At 34.6% G+C, this 21,387-nt stretch overlaps 2 protein-coding genes across 6 annotated transcripts in view; both read left to right on the top strand.

Moving 5' to 3' along the window:
- Nucleotides 1-6,357, top strand: part of LOC134267707 (zinc finger protein 665-like) — a 6,683-nt gene extending 326 nt beyond the window's left edge. For 2 of the 3 annotated variants that reach the window (XM_062749924.1, XM_062749925.1), the window contains exons 3-4: nucleotides 3,130-3,215; nucleotides 4,345-6,357. In XM_062749924.1, coding sequence (XP_062605908.1) covers nucleotides 3,207-3,215; nucleotides 4,345-5,940 — 1,605 coding nt within the window. In that variant the 5' untranslated portion in view covers nucleotides 3,130-3,206 and the 3' untranslated portion in view covers nucleotides 5,941-6,357. Of the gene's footprint in view, nucleotides 1-1,294; nucleotides 1,384-3,129; nucleotides 3,216-4,344 lie in introns of those variants that run through there. The other variant, XM_062749923.1, reaches the window with a different exon arrangement.
- A 3,840-nt stretch (nucleotides 6,358-10,197) lies between these two features.
- Nucleotides 10,198-21,083, top strand: LOC134267709 (zinc finger protein 43-like). 3 transcript variants are annotated; one of them, XM_062749927.1, is made up of 4 exons: nucleotides 10,198-10,227; nucleotides 12,843-12,939; nucleotides 14,695-14,765; nucleotides 17,743-21,081. In XM_062749927.1, exons 2-4 carry the CDS (start codon nucleotides 12,870-12,872, stop codon nucleotides 19,696-19,698), a joined length of 2,097 nt encoding a protein of 698 aa, XP_062605911.1. In that variant the 5' UTR covers nucleotides 10,198-10,227; nucleotides 12,843-12,869; the 3' UTR covers nucleotides 19,699-21,081. The 3 variants fall into 3 exon arrangements, with proteins under 3 accessions (XP_062605911.1, XP_062605910.1, XP_062605912.1); XM_062749926.1 differs by lacking the exon at nucleotides 10,198-10,227 and adding an exon at nucleotides 10,794-10,831; XM_062749928.1 differs by lacking the exon at nucleotides 10,198-10,227 and having other exon boundaries at nucleotides 12,917-12,949; nucleotides 17,743-21,083.
- The last annotated feature ends 304 nt before the right edge of the window (nucleotides 21,084-21,387 follow it).

Below are 21,387 nucleotides of genomic sequence, written 5' to 3'. Positions count from 1 at the left end.
TCAGTCTCTGAACAAAATTTATTAAATTTTGCAATATAGCAGGTCCAGTCCAAAGACTATTTCTACCTACGTAGGTATTAATAGCTACGTAGGTATTTACACCTACCCAAGGTAGCTATTTTTACCTACTTTCTGCTTTATTTGCATTTTGTGGCCAAATGCAGGAACGGCGCAACATGGATTGGTAAACACAAAATTTCTTGATACAGTCACATTGATGATGGATATGACAAAAATTTGGCCAAAAAATGATTACTTTACATGCTTTATATATTATCAATTTTGCATAGAAACTAATGTAAAATTGCCGATTCAAGAAGTAATCATTTTTTGGCCAAAATTTTGTCGCATACATCATTAGTGTGAATGTATCAAAAAATATGGTATTCACCATGTTGCACCGTTTGGTCTTTCGGCCGCAAAATGCAGAAAATATTAAAAGTAGGTAAAAATAGCTACCTTGGGTAGGTTTAAATACTTATGTAGCTATTAATACCTATGTAGGTAGATATAGTCTTTGGACTGGACCTGTTTAGTTCTTTGTATTTTGCAAGCACTCTGTCAGGTAGTACAAAACTTCTAACGTTTTCCATGAAAACTTCAGATGTTGGGACTATCTGTCAGAGTTATGTTCTATAAAATGGTAATTTTGGTCAATAATGTAAATTTTAAAGCTGAACACAATTTGTGAAAAATATAGGTATCAGCCATATTTGATCGTATTCTCACTATATCTGGAGACAGCTATATAAAGCAGCTGACTGTCACTGACACCAGTGTTAATGGATGTATGCTAAGCGGCACTCGCAACAAAAGACAACTGTATTTTGCAGATTGAAGTAGTATATTCACCTGCAATGTTCGCTTAAAAATAAGATTGATTCAAGTAAATCTTATTTTGAGGCTTGAAAGAAATAAATTAAACATAGTGAATTTTTTGCAGCATGCCCTAATGATTGGAAGTGTTAAGAAAACAAAGGTGTCAGGGTTTTTTATTCGGAATGAGACTTGTGTTGACCCAGAAAAACAACTGTAGCAGCACACTGTGGACTGTTCTATCTGGGTAATGAACAGTAAAATTACCTTACAGCTGCAAGATTTATAAATATAAATGCTTCACATTTAATCAAATTAATTAACAATCAATTTCCTTGTCCGTGTTGTCAGCAGTATATTCATGATTTAGAGCACCTTTATCAATATGAAACCCTCTTTTAAAAGTACACATACAGAATGTGTTTTATTTTTTTAGAAGAATGCAAATAACTGTTTTTTTTTTCATCTCTCTTTACAAGTTTAACAGCAATAATTAGGTCACAATGTCAGAGATGAATACCAGGAACACACCTCATAATGAACACTTGAATACTGACGAGTCTGTTGGTATGTATAAAGGAAAAGAATGTAGATAAATAAGATAGTTCTTGCCTTATTTTTAGCTCGCCTGAGCCAAAGGCTCAAGTGAGCTTTCCTGATCACATTTTGTCCATCGTCCGTCTGTCCGTCTGTAAACTTTTCACATTTTAAACTTCTTCTCAAGAACCAATAGGCCAATTTTAACCAAACTTGGTACAAAGCATCGTTGGGTGAAGGGGAGTTTAAATTATAAAAATGAAGGGCCAAGTCTCCTTACAAGGGGAGATAATCAAGAAAAGACAAAAATAGGGTGGGGTCACTAAAAAATCTTCTTCTCAAGAACCACTTGACCACGAAAGCTGAAACTTTTGTGGAAGCATCCTTGGGTAGTGGAGATATTAAATTGTAAAAAATCATGACCCTCTGGGGTAGGGCGGGGCCACAATAGGGAATCCAAGTTTTACATAGAAATATATAGAACATACCTTTAAAAATCTTCTTCTCAAGAACCACTGGGCGAGGAAAGCTGAAACTTATGTGTAAGCATCCTTGGATAGTGTGGATATTAAATTGTAAAAATCATGACCCCCGGGGGTAGGGTGGGGCCACAATAGAGAATCCAAGTTTTACATAGAAATATATAGAACAAATCTTCAAAAATCTTCTTCTCAAGAACCACTGGGCCTCAAAAGCTAAAACTTATACGGAAGCATCCTTGGGTAGTGTAGATATTAAATTCTTAAAATCATGACCCTTGGGGGTAGGGTGGGGCCTCAATAGGGAATCCAAGTTTTACATAAAAATATATAGAACAAATCTTTAAAAATCTTCTTCTCAAGAACCACTGGACCAGGAAAGCTGAAAGTTATGTGGAAGCATCCTTGGGTAGTGTAGATGTTAAATTGTAAAAATCATGACCCCACGGGATAGGGCGGGGCCACAATAGGGAATTCCAAGTTTTACATAGAAATATATAGAACAAATCTTTAAAAATCTTCTTCTCAAGAACCACTGGGCGAGGAAAGCTGAAACTTATGTGTAAGCATCTTGGGTAGTGTAGATATTAAATTGTTAAAATCATGACCCCCTTGGGTAGGACAGGGCCACAATAGGGAATTCCAAGTTTTACATAGAAATATATAGAACAAATCTTTAAAAATCTTCTTCTTAAGAACCACTGGGCCAGGAGAGCTGAAACTTAATTATGTGGAAGCATCCTGGGGTAGTGTAGATTCTAAAGTTTTAAAATCATAAAAGGGAAGGAGGTTGTTGGACATGATAGGTATAACAAGAGGGGGGATCGGGTAAAGAACTGCATCACCCAAGTTACTCAGGTGAGCGATGTGGCCCATGGGCCTCTTGTTTATAGATCTTTTGTTGTTAGTTGTTAATGTCAACAAGGTCATGGACAAATTCTTCTGAAGTCTACTTGTATTTATGATATTTGATGACTTAAACAATATTTGAAGAAGTTTCATAAGTTTATTTTATTGAATGTTTTGACAATTCAAGTTGAACTATGTCAATGTTCATCTCAATAATTAATTGAATTAATTAATTAATTTAATTAAATGTTAAATAATAAAAATGTCTTACATGCATAATATGATATGTTTACAGTATAATTTCTTATTTAGGTCAATTACACAGCCCTGTATACCTGATACTCTGTGATGTGCTAAAAATTTTGTGTTCTTGTTGCAATTGGTTGATTATACCCTTACAAGGAAAAGAATTTCTAATTGACTGTCCATATTAATGATTTTATTTCAGGTGACGAAAAGGGACGGCCATGTGGAAATTCTGACTCGGTGAAAGAAGTAAAAGAAGAAAAACAACAACAGCAGGAAATGATGAGGGTAAGACATTTTTGGGGTCCTACATCAAGCTGGGTGTGTCCTATAGTGAACACTCTATCCACCTGTCAGTAGGGCCTAAAATAAAATATTGTTTGTTAGCAGTTGCCCACTGACCCAATGAAAATGCACCCAACCCAAACTTTTTTTTTAGCCATTTTGTAAAATTATTTCTTTCTAAAATTTTTCAAGATATTGAAAGTGTTTCATTTGGGATTTTTTTTGTCTTTATCAATTAGTAGTTTATACCAAGAGTGGAGCTTATTCATGTATTATAGTAGGCCTATAAATAACTTTTTTTATATTTCTAACAAAAATTTGAAAACATTTTTTTTTCCAAAAAAAAAAAAGAATGCCTACACGCCTACCCAGTTTAAAAATTATAGGTTGGCAACTGGGAACAAAGAATTTTTTAAGCTTGGCCTAGTTTGAATAAAGTTTGCACAAAATAAGATTTTGCCAATATTTTTGAAAATGGTATGTCTAAACCACGAATTATTCTTTCTGTGAAAATTGTCTGATTATTATTTATATAAGCATATCTCCTGAAGCAAGCTTGCACCTTTTGAAAAATATATTGCTTAGGTGAAAAATCTGTGTATTTGTAATTTTGTAAGCTATCAAAACTTCATATTAATCTTTCCCTACGATCAATAATAATAATTTATTATTATTAGCCAAGGTTGGTAAAATTAATTGCACTGTATTTGTAATAGCTTCTTAACTGAGCTTTTTGTTGAAATTGCTAAAATAACATCTCGCAAAAAATAAATACCAATTTTTAAGGAAAAATCGCTAAATTTGCATCTGGCTGAAATTTCCTTTAATATGGTACCTGAATTCATCATTGGTTATTCATAAAGCTTAATTTTATAAGTACCGTATAAGTGAAAATTTTAGCGAGACGCAAATTTAGCGATTTTTCCTTAAAAAATGGTAATTTATTTTTAGCGAGATGTTATTTTAGCGATTTTAAAATGCACATTAAAGAAGCTATAACAAATAAAACACAATTAATTTTTAGCGATATTCTATTTTAGCGATCTCATCACCCTCGCTAATAATGCCAAAATTAAATCCTCGCTAAAAATTCTACTTATACGGTATTCAAAAAGTCTTTGTGAATTTTCAGAGTGAAGACACAGTGCTTTCAACTTCATCTCATTCTCCAAAAGAGACTGAAAAGTTAAACAACAATAATGCTACTGACAAGCAAGTTGATGACACAGGGACACACATCAATACACAAGTAAATGAAAGGCCTTATGAATGTACCTTCTGCTGGAAAACTTTCAATCGTCCTGAACATCTAAAGAAACACGTGAGAGTACACACAGGTGAGAAGCCTTATACATGTGATGTGTGCGGGAAGGCATTCAGTCAAACAAGTACCTTAAACACACACAAAAGGACACATACAGGTGTAAGGCCTTATAAATGTGAGGAGTGTGGGCGGGCATTCAACCAATCGGGTGCCTTACAGACGCACATGTTAACACACACAGGTGATAAGCCTTTTAAATGTGATGTGTGTGGACAGGAATTTATCCAGGGTAGTAACCTAAAGGCTCACCTGAGGATACATACAGGTGATAAACCATATATATGTTATATCTGTAATAAAGTATTTGGCCAATTAGGAAACTTGAAATTGCACTTAAAGATACATTCAAATGACAAAAAACCTTTTCAATGTGACTTGTGTGGGAAGGCGTTTCATAGATCAGGTGCACTACGTACGCATAGTAGGACACATTCAAACGATACACCTTACAAATGCGATGTCTGTGGTAAGGCATTCAAGCGCCAAGATTACTGTCAGAGGCACTTAAAGACGCACACAGCCGAAAATAAACCTCATAAATGTGAAGTGTGTGAAAAAGCCTTTAAGAAACCTGGGCCTTTGATGAGACACATGCAGACACACAAAAAATCTTTCAAATGTGCCATGTGCGATAAAATATACAAGCAGTCGGATAAATTACGTATTCACATGAGGAAGCACACAGGGGAGAAACCGTATAAATGTGATTTGTGTGAGAAGGCGTTCTCCGCACTTAAAATGCTACGGAATCACACGAGGGTACACACAGGTGAAAAACCCTATAAATGTGATGTGTGTGGGAAGGCTTTCTCACAGTCGTGTACCTTACGCATACACAGGAGGATACATACAGGAGAAAAACCCTATAAATGCGATTTATGTGAGAAGGCGTTCTCAGCAACATCAAAGTTACAGAGTCACATAAAGACACATACAGGTGAAAGACCATACAAATGTGATGTGTGCGGGAAAGGATTCAGGCATTCGAATGCTTTACAAGTACATAATAGGATCCATACTGGCGAGACTCCTTATAAATGTGATTTTTGTGACAAGGCGTTCTCGGCTTCAGGAAGATTAAAGAGTCACAGGAGGACACACACAGGTGAAAAACCTTATAAATGTAATGTGTGTGGGAAGGCAACCAACCGACCAGGTGAGTTAAAAATACACATGAGAACTCATACAGGTGAAAAACCTTACAAATGTGATGTGTGTGGGAAGGCTTTCACTGGAGCAGGGGTCTTAAGAAAACACCTCCGGAGGCATTCAGATGATAAAAGTGATACTTGTGAGAAGACATTCGAAAAGGCATTCCCTGTATCCGTACAGAAAATAGAGTGGACAGAACCCCCACAAATTCTTCACTCCAGTGATGAGAAAATGTCAGAATACATGCAGTGATTAACCTTTACAATGTGTCATGGAAATGCACTCAAGCATTCAAAGATTTTTACAGAGACAAATACATATAGGTGATGTTTCCAAAGAACAATCAAGCAGCCAGGAGACTCAAGGAAAAATGTTCTACATGTAGTATACCTCAGAAAATGTGTGAGAAGGTGTTTATGAAGTTGATTTATTTAAACATGTTAAAATATATAAAAATATATTTGTATGTGTCAATAAAATATGTATTCTAATAACATGACCAAAGTAAAGCCCCTGAGAAAGATGTCCTTCCCAGAAGAAAAAGTGATGGATAAGCATGCATAATGATGTTTTATACCACAATGAAATAGTGAAAAGAGACCAATAAACATGATAAAAAAAACCCAAAATAAACCTGTGATATATATATCATGTATTTTAAAAATATGTTTGGAAAAGTTATTTTTTGAAAAGGCATAGTTAATAAAGAATAAATGAAGATAAATATGTACAAGAAAAATTAGAAGAATGAAGGATATGGAGATAACGAACAGTATTCAATCTCAAAGTCCACAAAACAGTACAAATTAAGAGCAGAGCAGACACTGACCTCTGAAACATCAGAGGAGGGATCAGGTGCCATGGAGTAGTGAGCATCCCCTGCCGACCGGTCACAGCCGCCGTGTGCTCCTTGTCATGATCAGGATATAACGGAAATAATCCGTTGTCAATTAAGTGTATAAATAATGGACTAACAATTGGTATGAAAAACGTCAATCAGCATGCTACAAACAGTATAGCAGTACAAAGTGCGTATAGAGACGTAAGGAAATGCATTCAAAAAAAAAATATTTCATGTACCGTATATATGGCAAAGTTTTAAAGTAATATATAATGAAAGGATATTGACCTAAAACTATATGATTACAGATAATGTTCAATTAAAAATTGATAATAAGTGTTTTTTGTTTACTTAACCCAAATAAAAATAAAACAGATAATGTGGATGTTTTTAATGTCACCTAAGTCATACAGATGAGCTACATGTATTGCTCTCTGTACAAGTTTATGCAGGTTTATGGCTAGTCATGAAGTCTCTTCCAAAAGTTTTGGACGGATAACAACATACAATCATCCAGAAATGTTTATAGACAGATGATATTTTAATGATATATTTTTTTCAAGATTTTGTCATTGAGGTAATGCATCTTTTGCAAGTTAACTCACAAAAAATTGAGGTACCTTACCAGGCATTTGTCAGAGGCGTCGGAATTGGGGGGGGTGGGGGTGGGGGTGGTTAGTCCCTTTTTTTCCCCAAAGATAGATTTAGCCCCCCCCCCCTCTATTAATTTGCTTCCGACGCAAATGTTTGTGCAAGATACCAAGGGATGGTGTTGCACATATAATCCTTTTGGAAATAACTTAAAATGTAAAAGTCACAAATTTAAACATGCAGTAAATTAAAAATCAGTTTAGAAATCACATAGTAATAATAATTATGGGAGTCTTTCCTAGTACTTTTGGTAGCTGTGTTTTGATTGTTTAAGTTGACTGTATAGGGTCTTTGATGTTTATTGGCTTGTATTTCTAGGCCGTGCTCGTGTAGATTTCTTCATTTGAGTTAGCGACTCAGTTGGAAAAATGTCCTTATGGTCAGTTCATTTTTACAGTGGTTGAAAGTTTCATTGTTTACACGATCTGCATGTATTTAATTACTTATTATCTTTTTGCAATGGTAACATATCATTATTTAACAGTAATCTAGGTCTAAGCTTTAGTACCACGTTTTTCACAAGTTGCAGGATTTTGTTAGGAATATAAAGCTAGAATGTTGGTTTGATAGAGTAAAATTAGTTTTCTCTGTCCGATTAAGTCCAACATGGTCTAGGGGATTTGTAGATCTGATACAAGTTTTTCTAGAACCGCTATTCCATTTTTATACGGGTTGTTTATTTTCTAAATAGATACTTTTAAAGTCCATACTTGGCATTAACATTTTTTTGTTCAACCCTAGAATGTTGAGCTATAGTATATAGTTCATATAGGGTAATGCAGCACACTTTCCATATACTAGTATTTTTCAAATCGAGGTAAGGATTTTTGAGCATATACTTAAGTATGGATGCTTTGAACAATGAAGGGGCATATTAATAATTTTTCATACACATGTAGGTTTTTCACATTCCTCTTTTTTCCTATAATATCTTTCATAAATTTGTTATTAGCTCACCCGAGCTGAAGGCTCGAGTGAGCATTTCTTACCACATTTTGTCCGTCGTCCGCCCGTCTAGCTATCCGTCTGTAAACTTTTCACATTTTCGACTTCTTCTCAAGACCCACTGGGCCAATTTTAACCAATCTCGGTGCAAAGCATCTTTGGGTTAAGGGGAGCCTAAATTGTAAAATTAAAGGGTTACGTCCCTTCACAAGGGGAGATAATCAAGGAAAAGGCAGAAAAAGAGTGGGGTCATTTAAAAATCTTCTCAGGAACCACGTGCCAGGCTATAGCTAGGAAAGCTGAAAATTATGTGGAAGCATCCTGGGGTAGTGTAGATTCTAAATTTAGATATTTAAACATTTTAAATAAAATTTGGCAGTTGTCAGAGAAACAGATGTTTGAACATGCTGGGAGACATGTAATCATTTATTAACATTTAAGAACCCTCTCTACGCTGCACACTAAAGAGTTCTGATTCTAATTGGTATTTTTCTGCAGTTATAGTGATCTTCCCTTAGATCTAAATCCTATGAAGTAGAAATGTACAATATATTACTCAATTTGTAGTTAATTATGCCCTCTTATGCCCCCGTAAACGAAGTTTCGGGGGTATATAGTTTTTGTCGTGTCCGTCTGTTTGTATGTCTATCTGTCTGTCTGTCTCTCTGTTTGTCCGCAAAAAAATTAACTTTGCCCATAACTTTTGATTTAGTGGAGCTATGACTTTCATATTTCATATGTATATTCCTTGTGACAAGACCTTTCTTTGGGTACCACCAAATTTGACATTTTGACCTTGACCTTGGAGTTTGGCCCACTTTTACATGAAAATTTTAAACTTTTACTTTGTCCACATCTTTTGAAGTGTAGATACCAGGACATTTATACTTCACATATGTAATGTTTGTTGAAAGACCTTTCATTGGATACCAACAACCCTGACCCTTTGACCTTGACCTTGTAGATTTCGGAACTTGTGATAAACTATAACCTTGGCCATAACTTTTGAACGGTAAGTGATATGGCTTTCATACTTCATATATGTAAGCCTTATGAAAAGACCCTTTATTGGATATCAAGAACTTGACCCTATGACCTTGACCTCTGAGATTGACCTACTTTTGAAAAAGCAAACCTTGACTGTACCTTGTATAGAGTTAGGGCTAGTGCTTTCAATCTTTACATATTTGATTCTTTTGACAAGACCTTCCATTTGATAACAAGAACTTTGACCTTTAAATTTGACCTTCTTTTTAAATAAATGAATGTTGGCCTTAACTTCTGAATGGTTAGGGCTAGGGCTTTCATGATCTACATAAGAATTCTATGTGGCAAGACCTTTCATTTGATACTTATTACATTGACCTTGACCTTGGAGATTTTTGTACTTATTAAAAAAAAACTTTAACATTGGTTTACTTTCAAATTTCTCAATTGTTTTGTGAGAATACCCTACTTTTGGTACCAATTAATTAAATTTGCATTTAAGAAAAGCTTAATCTTTGCTATGTTGCCATACGGGGGCATCAGTGTTTTACAAACACATCTTGTTTAATTATTCTTAACATGACCCCCGGTGGTAAGGCAATGCATAGAAATATATCTATTGACAAACCCAAATGGAGATGGTTTACTGCTTTAACAAGAAGTTACACAGAATTCTAACATTTTACTCATTAATATTTTATTTTCTATATATTTCTACATGACATAGAACATATGTCATAAAATAAAACTTATTTCTTCTTAAAATAGCAGGTGAAATATAAGGATATTTTGTTATTTTCCGCCAGAATTAAGCAAAGCATATCCGAACAGATTATTATAAGTGTTTGATGTGCTTGAAAGGCGTAATGTATTTCTCAAAGAAAAGATGCAACAATATAAATGTATGTTTTTGTCAACTTTTATGTAAACTTATAATATGATATTAATTCAATTAATTAATTTTCAGTATATCATATTGTATTAATTTTGAGTCCTTTTGATTTCCCTTTGGGTCCTTTTATATTCCATTTTGGGTCCTTTTGGGTAAATCGACGCACCCCTGTTTTTTTAAGAACGGGATCGGCATTTTGATTTGTTTACAAAAAGTGGGACAGGTACATTGTATGTTTATTTAAGAAATAAGGTATCATTTTTAAACATCTATCAGGATATAAATACGTGTTGGTCACGAGATTAAATTCCATAAAGCCCGAAAGGCTTTAAGATGAATTTTATTTCGTACAACCCGTATTTATAGCCCGATAGATGTTTCAAAATAGTAAGTTATTACTTATATTTACATTTGTGACTTATTCATACTTTATATTTGCCTGATTGTGACTTTTAACGTGTGAAATGCGTTATTTTTCAAACCCAACGGCATGTATGTAATCCACTGAACGCGCGTCGACCCTTTATGACGTCACTGAGAAATTACGTCAAACGATTATCCATACGCACATCTTTGACCTCTTGACCCCGTACCTGTATTTGTACAGATATAGATACACATTGCTTTCAATAGTGTTATATAAAGGAAAACATTTGCAAATGTAAATATATATGTTTACACGTTAATAATCTTTTATTTATAACAAATAATATCAATGCAACGAATAGAGATTTCGCTAGAAAAAGATGTCCAAAGGGGGAGGTAGGTTGCACAGTACAAAGGTGCCTGTGCACAGTATAACTCACTCCTGATGCAAAAATCTAGGTGTAGGTAAACTTTTATCAACACCTGACATATTTTCAACCTACATATCACAGACACCTGAATTTTTATCAATCAGACGCACAATCAGCCAAATACCGAAAAATTATACCCCCTCTATATACATGTATATAAATAGGGAGAGGGTGTAGAATTTTTTGATATTTGGTATATTGTCATTATTGAGAGACTGATTCAATGGTTGGTAAAAATTCATCAACATACAGGTCCATCACAATCTCTTGATTAAACTATTTAGCTTAAAAAAGTGTAACAGGAAGGGAGAAAATGTATGGCTTGACCGGTAATCGAACCCCGGATCCTTGCATCTCCAGGCAGGTGCTCTACCAACTGAGCTATATCCAGGCCGATAATGGCCCAAACCATTACATTCCTCCCTCATTTGGCCCCTAAAGACCCCAACCCTGACTCATCCTGGTCAAGGTATAGGGTTTGTTCGCCTAATCTACCTGTTCGGCGTATTCACAGGAGTCCATTCATGCAGAGTCCATTTGCCCGAAATATTGTTCGCTCGATATCTTGTTCACCCAATATCTGGTTCACTCCACTGCAATTATATATACTTGTATATTTATAATTACAGTGGAGCCTCATTTATCCGGATGCTTTGGTTCTAGTCATTTTGTCTGCATATGTGAAGTGTCAAGATATCTGAATTACCAGTTAAACAAGACAAAATAACATTAAAAAATTTTGTTCCTGACTTCCAATGAAAAGTCATCCGGATACTGATCGAAGCATCTGGATATCTGAAGGTCCACTGTATATAATTATTAACATATATTATGTATTCTAATTAATTTCGAACTTATGATTTTTTTAACATTCCGATACAAAGAATAATGTTTGTTTAGTCTTAATCAATTTTTTATTTAATTGATTCTAATGTTTTTTGAAGGCTATCAATGATAATTAGGGGGATACATCTGTGTTATTTTTATGCATTGGGCTAATTTATTGTTTTAAAAACATGCAGTTACAGGACTGACAAGTTAATAAGACTATTATGGAATTGAACAGCTGATGATGGTTTTACCTTTGAAAACAATTCAATAGATACTTATTCTATATTAAATATGGTGAACGGACCCGAGCCTGTGCAAACAAGTTTTAGGATGAGCAGAGTCTTGGCAACAGGAATTAGGGCAAACGGCGTAATGGGCAAATGAACAAATAACCCCTGATCATGGCACCAAATATGTAACGGGAACCAGTTTATCTATGGCTGTAAAGTGTAGGGGTGGGACGATACAACTTTTTCTATACATGTATTGATACATATAACGATATTTGAGCCAGGATACTATATATATCACAATGTGTTAAATTGCTTCTAAAATCTCTTTTTCCATTGAAATAAACAAATTATTTCTTTGCAAATATAAGAATACATGTAATTTATTCAAAATAGTTGTTTATATGTTGTAAAACAAAAATATATATTTTACTGAAGTGGTGTTAATAATTATTTATTTCGTATCTATATTTATATTTAGCTTATTTATCTTATATATTAAACCCATAATGTTAAACCCATAATGTTAAATAAACAAAGAAAAAAAAACTCAGATTTTTTGGGCGATATTTCGATATTTCTTCATATGTACATGTATTGATATGCGTATTGTCCTTACATATATCTCGATATATGGTCCCAGCCCTAGTAAAGTGTGCTCAGTCTGCCCCAAAGTGTATACATGTATAAATGACAAACTTAATTTTTAAACTTTAAAAGTAATACTAAGGAAAAGACTAAGCCCAGGAGCTACATGTATGTAATTAGCATAAAACTGGTTCCTGTTACAAAAGCTTGATAAAGCTATTGCTTCTCATTGTGATGAACTGTTACCAATAAATTACCCTGTTGGTCGTAACTGACCTCCTTTTTCACTTCATTCAAGAAATACTTAACTGTGTGGATTTTCATGAACATATTACATGTACATTTTTTTAGAGAGAGTTCTGCAAATGAATTAATTGTTTAATCTGTTACAGGTTTTGGACTAAAGCAATAATAAGGGCATGACGACAGAGGTCAAGACTTCGCATTCACCTTGTACTAAAGACCTCATGCCTAAAATTGAGTCCACTGGTGTGTATAGGTATAGAATATGTAATGAAAATACTGTTGGTTTTCCTTAACTTGAATCTTAAATACAAGGAAAATATTGGTCAGATGTTATTCATCAGTCCCAAGCACATTTTTATATTTTTTTCTTTTCACATTTTGTTATCTCAAATTGTTCGATCCTTTTTTTTAAAGTTCAATATATGTTTAATTCTAGTTTAATTGCATTTGAAATAATGCAAGTTTGATTATACATGTATATTACCAGACTGAGAGGATCATCCTTAGGTCACAGGCTCAAATCCCACTGTGGGACATGGAGACTGGATAAGACCATTTGAACAGAGGTCATGGCAGACGTAGGCACGATAAAGATCCTTCACCTGCTCAATGGCCTTGAGTGCCTAGTAAAGTCTAAACTTGAAGCCCTTTATACGAGGGTTGATCCAAAAGTTCGTGGAATTTCTTTCTAAAATTTTATCGTGATTTGATGAAAGCAAACAACAGGCATATTCATAATATAGAGTCATAATGCAACAATATTGGAAAATTTCACCACTTTCCAATTACCAATAAGGTCACACGAGCTTTCTGAAAATTGATAGTTGTGAAACCCGGGGGAGACTTCGACGTAACGTCAAGTAAGATATGTCACGTCACGTAATAGAAGCATCTCACCCTTATGTCCGATTGGAATACGTAATTCTACAAAATGCTGCCTTTTTCTCCATTTTTTTTAAAACAAAGCCTGGGTATCCTCTTGCATCAACTTATCTTCTTTTTCACTCATATTTCAAAAAACTACCCATCTTCCCATGTGAAGTTCCAATTTCAGTAGCAATGTCAAGAACAGTACGTCAGCCGACAACGTCCATTAACGCTTTTAATTTGTCAATGGGAATAGGCACTTAAAGCAGAGCCTCCAAAAAGCGACCACACCTTTGATCAACGTCCGTGGAAGTTCTATTTTTCTAAAAATTCTTATGCCACTGGAACACAGTAACTAAATGCATTTACCCAAGCCTACGTCAATACTATACGCGTTTAAGACGTTGTTTAATAACTTAAAGATGAACAATAAATCATCAACTAATAAACTAAATATCCAGTAAGATCAGAAAAACTCTTACACAAAGGTTTAGAAAAGATCAAGCAGTCATAATAATGACATAATTTTCGTTTTATTTACCACATAGGGCGGTTTAATTCTCATTTCACGTATTAAGAATTAAAATGATAATAAACGCGTTAATGTCTCCCCCGCATTTCCAAACAACCGTTTCTATGGCAACTGCCATAGAGTTACTATCAAAAATATTTAAAATGTTTTTTTAATTTTAAATATTCATCAAATGTCTTTATTTTTATTTGTCATTTTCAACTAATTCCACTAAATAATAAATAAAATATGAAGAAATTCCACGAACTTTTGGATCAACCCTCGTAGATAGATGGTGATGGCTCTATTTGAGTGAAATATTCTTGAATTGGACTTTAAACAATTTACATATAGCTCTTGTGCTTGGGATGAGCCCAAAAAATTTTATAGAAGTAAAACATGGTTGTCAGAATTTCTTTAAAGAAAAAAATTCCTTACAAGAGTATCAGGGTGAAACATGTACTAAATTCTATGATGTGCTTAACACCATGTATTTGTAGCTGCTGCACTCTCTAAGACTGCATAAGGAACCCTATTCAATTTATTGAATGAATTCTTTTAAAGAAAAACAGATCATTCAAAACATCCTTACTTACATGTATCACTCCTCTTGGTTGTAGTAAAGAAGGAGCCACTTGGGATTTCTGATTCTGTGGAGGTGGAAGAAAATCAACGGCTTGTAATAGTGAAGGTAAAGATTTTTTTGGTTCTGTCTCTCAAGATGGTGCACTTAGTTTCCTAAAGTATTCACTGTATCCACTTGTCTTTCTCTCTGAACATCATACAAAGTTTGCAACACAAAGAATTTTCAAAAAGGTAAACATCTAATCTGCAAATTTGCATGAAATATAGTAAATATCAAATAGTATTAAAATTCAAAGTAGACTGAGAGGAATCATGGACCTCCAAATTCTGAAAACATGAGAAATGGGATCAGGTGCCATGGAGGTTTGAGCATCCCATGACAAACAGTCACTTTTGCCTTGCTACTTGTCATGTAGTTTAAATTATTTTATCGTTGAATTGGTGTCTTAGATATCCATACACATGATACACATGCAAAAATGCCTATTTTTCAACTCATTCAGTGCATATTTATATCCCGGCAAACATTTTTTTAGCTCTTCTGAGCATCACCCTAGAAGCAAAGGAACTGGTCTCAAGGTACATTTGTAACTTCAACGTCAGCCAAAATTTTTAAGCTTTGATATTTTGCTTACTATAAGGACTAGGGTTATGAAAGAGTAAGAGCCACTTTGGGCCTTATTTGGCCCTGAGAATATCTGAAAAATCAAAAATGCTCTTTTTTGGTTACAAATGCAGTACCGTATAAGTAGAATTTTTAGCGAGGATTTAATTTTGGTATTATTAGAGAGAGTGCTGACATCGCTAAAATTGAATATCGCTAAAAATTAATTGTGTATTATTTGTAATAGCTTTTTTAGTTAGCATTTTAAAATCTTTAAAATTACTTTCTCACTAAGGCCACACCAATAATTTTTTTTTGTTCGTCAAACCTGCACGCTCATATTTAAACAAAACTATACAAATAATATTATATGTAATTTAACATCCCCGCACCATGGGAATTCTATGTTGTTTTCTGTCCCATTTCCGCTCTATTTAGCAACCTTTAATCAACTAACACTGCAAATCAGAAAAAATATAATTCTCCGCTCAAATTTTTTCATGCCACGCCTAAAAATTTTGCCTACTATAAAGTTATAATATTATTATTTAACTGCTAGCCAGCTCGAACTTTTTTTTATCAAATGTCCGATGAACAAGAAATTAAATTGGTGTGGCCTAAAAATAAAAGATTTTTGGTAAAAATGGCTAAATTTGCGTCTTGTTAAAATTTCCACTTAAAAGATATAAATAGTTGAAGTATTTTTTAAATATTTTATATAGAGCACAACCTCTGATCGAAAATATGCAAATACATAATGAAAGATCTGTTCCTGAAGGTCAAAAACATGTTTTATTTTTTGGATTGTGGGCTGTGCTCATATTTTAATTTTTTGCTAAAGGTAGTCAAATATGTATGTTTTCTGCAAATTTCAAGAATTTTGCAAATTCTCAAAGCCTGTTTTCCAATATCTGAATTTTCAAAAAGAAATTGTATTATAGGAAATAAAAGCGCCAAGTGTCTACTTTATTTTGATATATGAAATGGGAAAGAGAGTGATAGTTAATAAATTGATAAAAGAACAGGGCCAATTCATGCATCAAGTGAACCTAGCTCTTTTGTCAGTTGATGCATCTTAGAACTTTGTATGAAGTTTACATAAAAGTAGGTCAAAGTGACCTATATTTTTCAAAATTTTTTGCCATTCTTTTTCAAAATGATTGAGAGGCATATTTTTGAGTTTTTTAAAAGCGTTTATTTATCAAACTTTGTCAGTTGGTACATCTTGGGTCCTCAAAGTACATCAACTGAAAAATAGGTCACTGTGACATACTTTTGAATTTTATAACTATCTTTTTCAAAGTATTTAAAGTCATTATTCCAATATTGAGAGGTGAAGAATCATTCAATGATTCAAGTTAATGCAACTTAGGGTTTTTATACTAGTTGAGCTTTTCCAGGCATAGCCATTCAATTTTAATCTTCTTGAGGCATAATTTGGACATTTTAAGGCTTTAATATATGATCATAAAAAAATTGTCAGTTGATACATCTAAAGTCCTTGAATTTCACAAATAAGTATATGTCTTTTAGCATTATGAAGAAATAGAAGTAAAAGTAGAGTCAAGCTCATTGCAAAGCAACAAGAAGATCATCTGTTGGAGCTTCAAATAGGTTGAAGTGACCTTGAGTCAAGGTCATGCCATATTCTGACGTTTTCTTCAATCTTTTAAAGGGTTACAATTTCCAATGTTTCACCTGTAGAGAGACTATATCCCCTGATTCCGACATTAAACTTGTCCCACTGACAGACTCTAGATCTGTAGGAAACGCCATCTGCCTATTGCCGACTTGACAAAGGAAGTTCACATATATTCTTTCAGACTATTCTTCCAAAACGTCTTATCCTTTGTGACCTTGAACTTGAGTCAAGGCCATGGAGCGATGATCCACTCATATCAAATAATTATGTTAAAGTATTATAAAACTGTCTTTTTTGTTCTCTTTAGAGTGTGAAAATTATTCAAAGGAAAACTTTTAAATCTTTTTTTGATAAAACTTTTGCAAATTGTGGAGTTTTTACATCAAGTATGCATTATTATTACATGAAATATCAAAGAAATTTTGTTATAACTGAGATTCAATTTTCACCCACATGTTTGTTGCACTGTAGTTCACCCATCTTCTTTGTTACTTTTTTATGTACATTCATATAGACTGAAAAATGTTTTGAATTTTTATTCCATATCTGAAAGCACATCTTTAAAACAGTGTTGAGGTTAGAGTATACTTTTCTCTAATATTACAGCAACATTTTGATAGAATTTGCCCATGTATGGACAGCAACAAAAAGTAGTGAGGGGGAATGCAGCATCCAAATTAAAGTTTAAGTTTTGAAATTAAACACCCCATCCCCCTGCATATGTATTACAGACCTGCAAACAAAAAGCACTGATCCTACACTGAGAGTCCTAGGGTACTACATGTAATTAATATCATCAAACCATTATCTTCTTATAGTATTTTGGTATATTTACAGAGGGAAAAGGCAGAGTGCTTGTCCAATTCACATCTTCAAAGTGAGGCTGAAAAGTCAACAGTCTATACCAGTAGTGATCATCAGACAATGGGTTTAGAAAGAAACATCATTGTCAATAACACACCTCATGATTGTAAGATTAAAAGTGAAGTATTCAACAACCCCAGTACTGATAAACATTCTGGTGATTCGCCTTTTAATTGTGGTGTATGTGCTGAAGCATTCAAAGATTCAAGTGCCTTATTGAAACACATCGAAAACCATACAGATGGTAAAGTGTATCAATGTGAGGTCTGTTTAAAACACTTCAGTCGGCCTGGTTACTTATACAAACATAAGAAAATACATACTGGAGAGAAACCCTATAAATGTGATGTTTGTGGAAAGGCTTTCAACCGAACAGATGTCTTGCAGAAACACATGACGACACATACAGGTGATAAGTTATTCAAATGTGATGTGTGTGGGAAGGCATTTGGCCGTTCAGATACTTTAAAGAAGCACATGAGGATACATACAGGTGATGAAATCTACAAATGTGATGTGTGTGAGTTGGCATTCAACCAATCAGGGACCTTACAGAAACACATGATGATACATACAGGTGAAAAACCTCATGCATGCGATGTGTGTGGGAAGGCATTTAGCCGTTCAGATGTATTAAAGAAGCACATTAGGACACACACTGGTGAGCAAATATACATATGTGATGTGTGTGGGAAGGCATTCAGCAGGCCAGATAATCTACAGATACACATGAGGACACATACTGGTAATAAACCTTATAATTGTGATATGTGTGGGAAGGCATTTAACCAGTTGCCGAACTTAAAGAGTCACATGAGGACCCATACAGGTGAAAAACCTTTTAAATGTGATGTGTGTGGGAGGACATTCAACCAGTCGCAGGCTTTAAAGAGTCACATGATGACACATACTGGTGATAAACCTTATAAATGTGATGTGTGTGGGAAGGCATTCAACCGATCACATACTTTAAAGAAGCACATGAGGACACATACAGGTGAAAAACCTTATAAATGTGATGTGTGTGGGAAGGCATTCACTCAGTCAAGTACCTTACAGAGGCACATGAGGACACATACAGGTGAAAAACCTTATAAATGTGATGTGTGTGGGGAGGCATTCAACCAGTCGCATGCGTTAAAGAAGCACATAAAGATACACACAGGAAATAAACTTTTCAAATGTGATGTGTGTGGAAAAACATTTAGCCTATCAGGCCAGTTGCAAAAGCATGTAAGGACACATACTTGTGATAAGCCTATTAAATGTGATGTATGTGATAGGGCATTCTACGACTCAGGTGCTCTACAGAAACACATGAGGACACATACAGTCGATAAACTCTGTGACGTTTGTGGAAAGGCCTTCAGCAATTCAGGGGAATTTCAAGAACATATAAAGATACATACAGGTGACAAACCTTATAAATGTGATGTGTGTGGAAAAGCCTTCAACTGCTCCGATACGTTAAAGGAACACGTGAGCACACATACAAGTGATAGGCCATATGAATGCGATGTGTGTTGGAAGGCATTTTATCGTCCAGATGCTTTACAGGGTCACATGAGGATACATACAGGTGATAAACCTTATAAGTGCGATCTGTGTGGAAAGGCATTCACCCGACGTGATTCCTTACAGAGTCACACGAGGATACACACAGGCGATGAACCTTTTAAATGTGAACTATGTGAGAAGACATTCAAGTATGTAACGGATTTAAAAAGACACATTACGATACACACTGGAGATAAACATTATAAATGTAAATTCTGTAAAAGAAAGTTTTGTAAAAATTCGGATTTAACTAGGCATCTGATGATACATACAGGTGATAAACCTTATAAATGTGACGTGTGTGGGAAGGCTTTTAATAGATTATATCTCTGTAAGGCACACATAAAGACACATACAGACGAAAACCCATAGTATTGTGATACATGTATAAGTGGAAAAATTATTCACAACTAGTATTTCAAGTAACTTACAAAAACAAATGGTGGCGCATTCTGGGGGAATGAAAAACCTGACAAAAGTGATATTTATGGAAAGTCAAGCCAAAGGGAACCATAAACGTAAAGACATAACCGTTTTGAAAGCTCATATCGGAATACTTGTGGAAACTTATGTGATGGTGTGATCGAAGCAAATTGATGAGACACCTCACAAATTTGATTTTTGTGGTAAAAGTTTCATTAGAATGTTAAAGAGGATTCTTACAGGGAATTAAACTTTACATTGCGTAATGTGCGGGAAGTCATTTAGGCATTCTAAGTTTTTATGGGGACAAATCAAGATGCGTATTGGTGATAGACGATTTAAAGATTTTGAGAGACACCTCTTGTGTTTGAGAAGGCGTGTTGGTAGATGATTAATTTAAATACTTTAAAATATGTGTAGGTGGCAACGTGAATAGCGTAAAGAAGTAAAGCGTGAAGAAAGAGGTTCATTAAAAGAAAAGGAAGATGAAAACACATAATAACGTTTGATATAAACTTTTGTGCGACAGTAAAGGATAATCAAATAAATATGTTCATTAACAAATGACTATTGGATGTGCAATGCATAGAGATTACATGTACATAAATGCTGATGTATTTAAATTGTTTGTGTAAGGAGAAGGGTGTAAGGAAAAGTGGTTCGGAAATTAAGAATGTTAAAATATAAATATAATGCTTGTGGAAGGATAAATCATAATATAAGAATTCAAAGAATGAAAAGAGACTTCATAAAAGAATATATATGAAGAGGTAAACCTCGTTTAAGTGTGATATATTTGGAGAGACTTTTGTTAAAATAACACAATTGAAATGCAACATATGGAGATAACGAACTGTATTGAAATCAAAAAAGTCAATAAAAAAATCCAAAATTGGAACAGAGGAAACACGAATCTCCAAAACATCATAGGTGGGATCAGGTGCCTCTTAGAAGTAAGCATCGGCTGCTGAACGGTCACACCCGCCATGTGTTCCTTGTCATGTTCGGGATATAACGGGAACATCCGTCGTCAATTCAAGAACAAAAAAAATGTATGAAAAAGTCCGTCAGCATTCCCTTAGATGATAAATTGTATTTGCTGACAATACCATATCTAGAACTTAGGAAATGATGACATTAAACAAAAATGCGTATATTCTTGTTTCATCGACTAACTTTACTTACTTAATCCTCTTCGTGCTGGATAGCACATAAGGCCGTCACCAGAGACCTCCATGTTGGCCTGTCCTGTGTCCATTTCTCTATCTGTCCCCATGTCCAGCGGTTCTTTCCCATCTCTTTCTCTACAGATCTTCTCCATGTTTCTTTTGGTCTTCCTCTCTTTCTCTTGCCAGGTAGTGCCCATTTCAAAGCAACCCTTGGGATGGAAGTTGGGTACATTCTACATGCATGCCCAATCCACAGCCATTTTCTTCTCTTTATAACTTGAGATAGAGGGGTGGTGTTGGTCTTTTTGTACAGCTCCTCATTTGAGATGGTATTTGGCCAGAAGATGCGCAGTATTCTGCGAAGGCAGCGTGTCTGGAAGGTATCTAGCTTTTTTGAGATGGTTTTAGTAACTTTCCATGCTTCAGCACCGTATAGGAGGACCCCAAGCACGTTGCTCTTGAAGATCCT

The sequence above is a fragment of the Saccostrea cucullata genome, unplaced genomic scaffold (genome assembly GCF_032062105.1).
Source record: "Saccostrea cucullata isolate Sc308-1 unplaced genomic scaffold, CSIRO_AGI_Scuc_v1 ctg4625, whole genome shotgun sequence".
NCBI classification, from domain to species: domain Eukaryota; kingdom Metazoa; phylum Mollusca; class Bivalvia; order Ostreida; family Ostreidae; genus Saccostrea; species Saccostrea cuccullata.
Note: the sequence above shows the minus strand (reverse complement) of the source record. Positions and strands in the feature narration are given on the sequence as shown.

Bases quoted from the DNA above. Each gene is read 5' to 3' on its own strand.
- LOC134267709 (XM_062749927.1), top strand. From the start codon at position 12,870: ATGACGACAGAGGTCAAGACTTCGCATTCACCTTGTACTAAAGACCTC. The intron at 12,940-14,694 runs GTGTGTATAGGT...TCTTGGTTGTAG, and splicing joins GCCTAAAATTGAGTCCACTG to TAAAGAAGGAGCCACTTGGG. The intron at 14,766-17,742 runs GTAAAGATTTTT...GTATATTTACAG, and splicing joins AACGGCTTGTAATAGTGAAG to AGGGAAAAGGCAGAGTGCTT.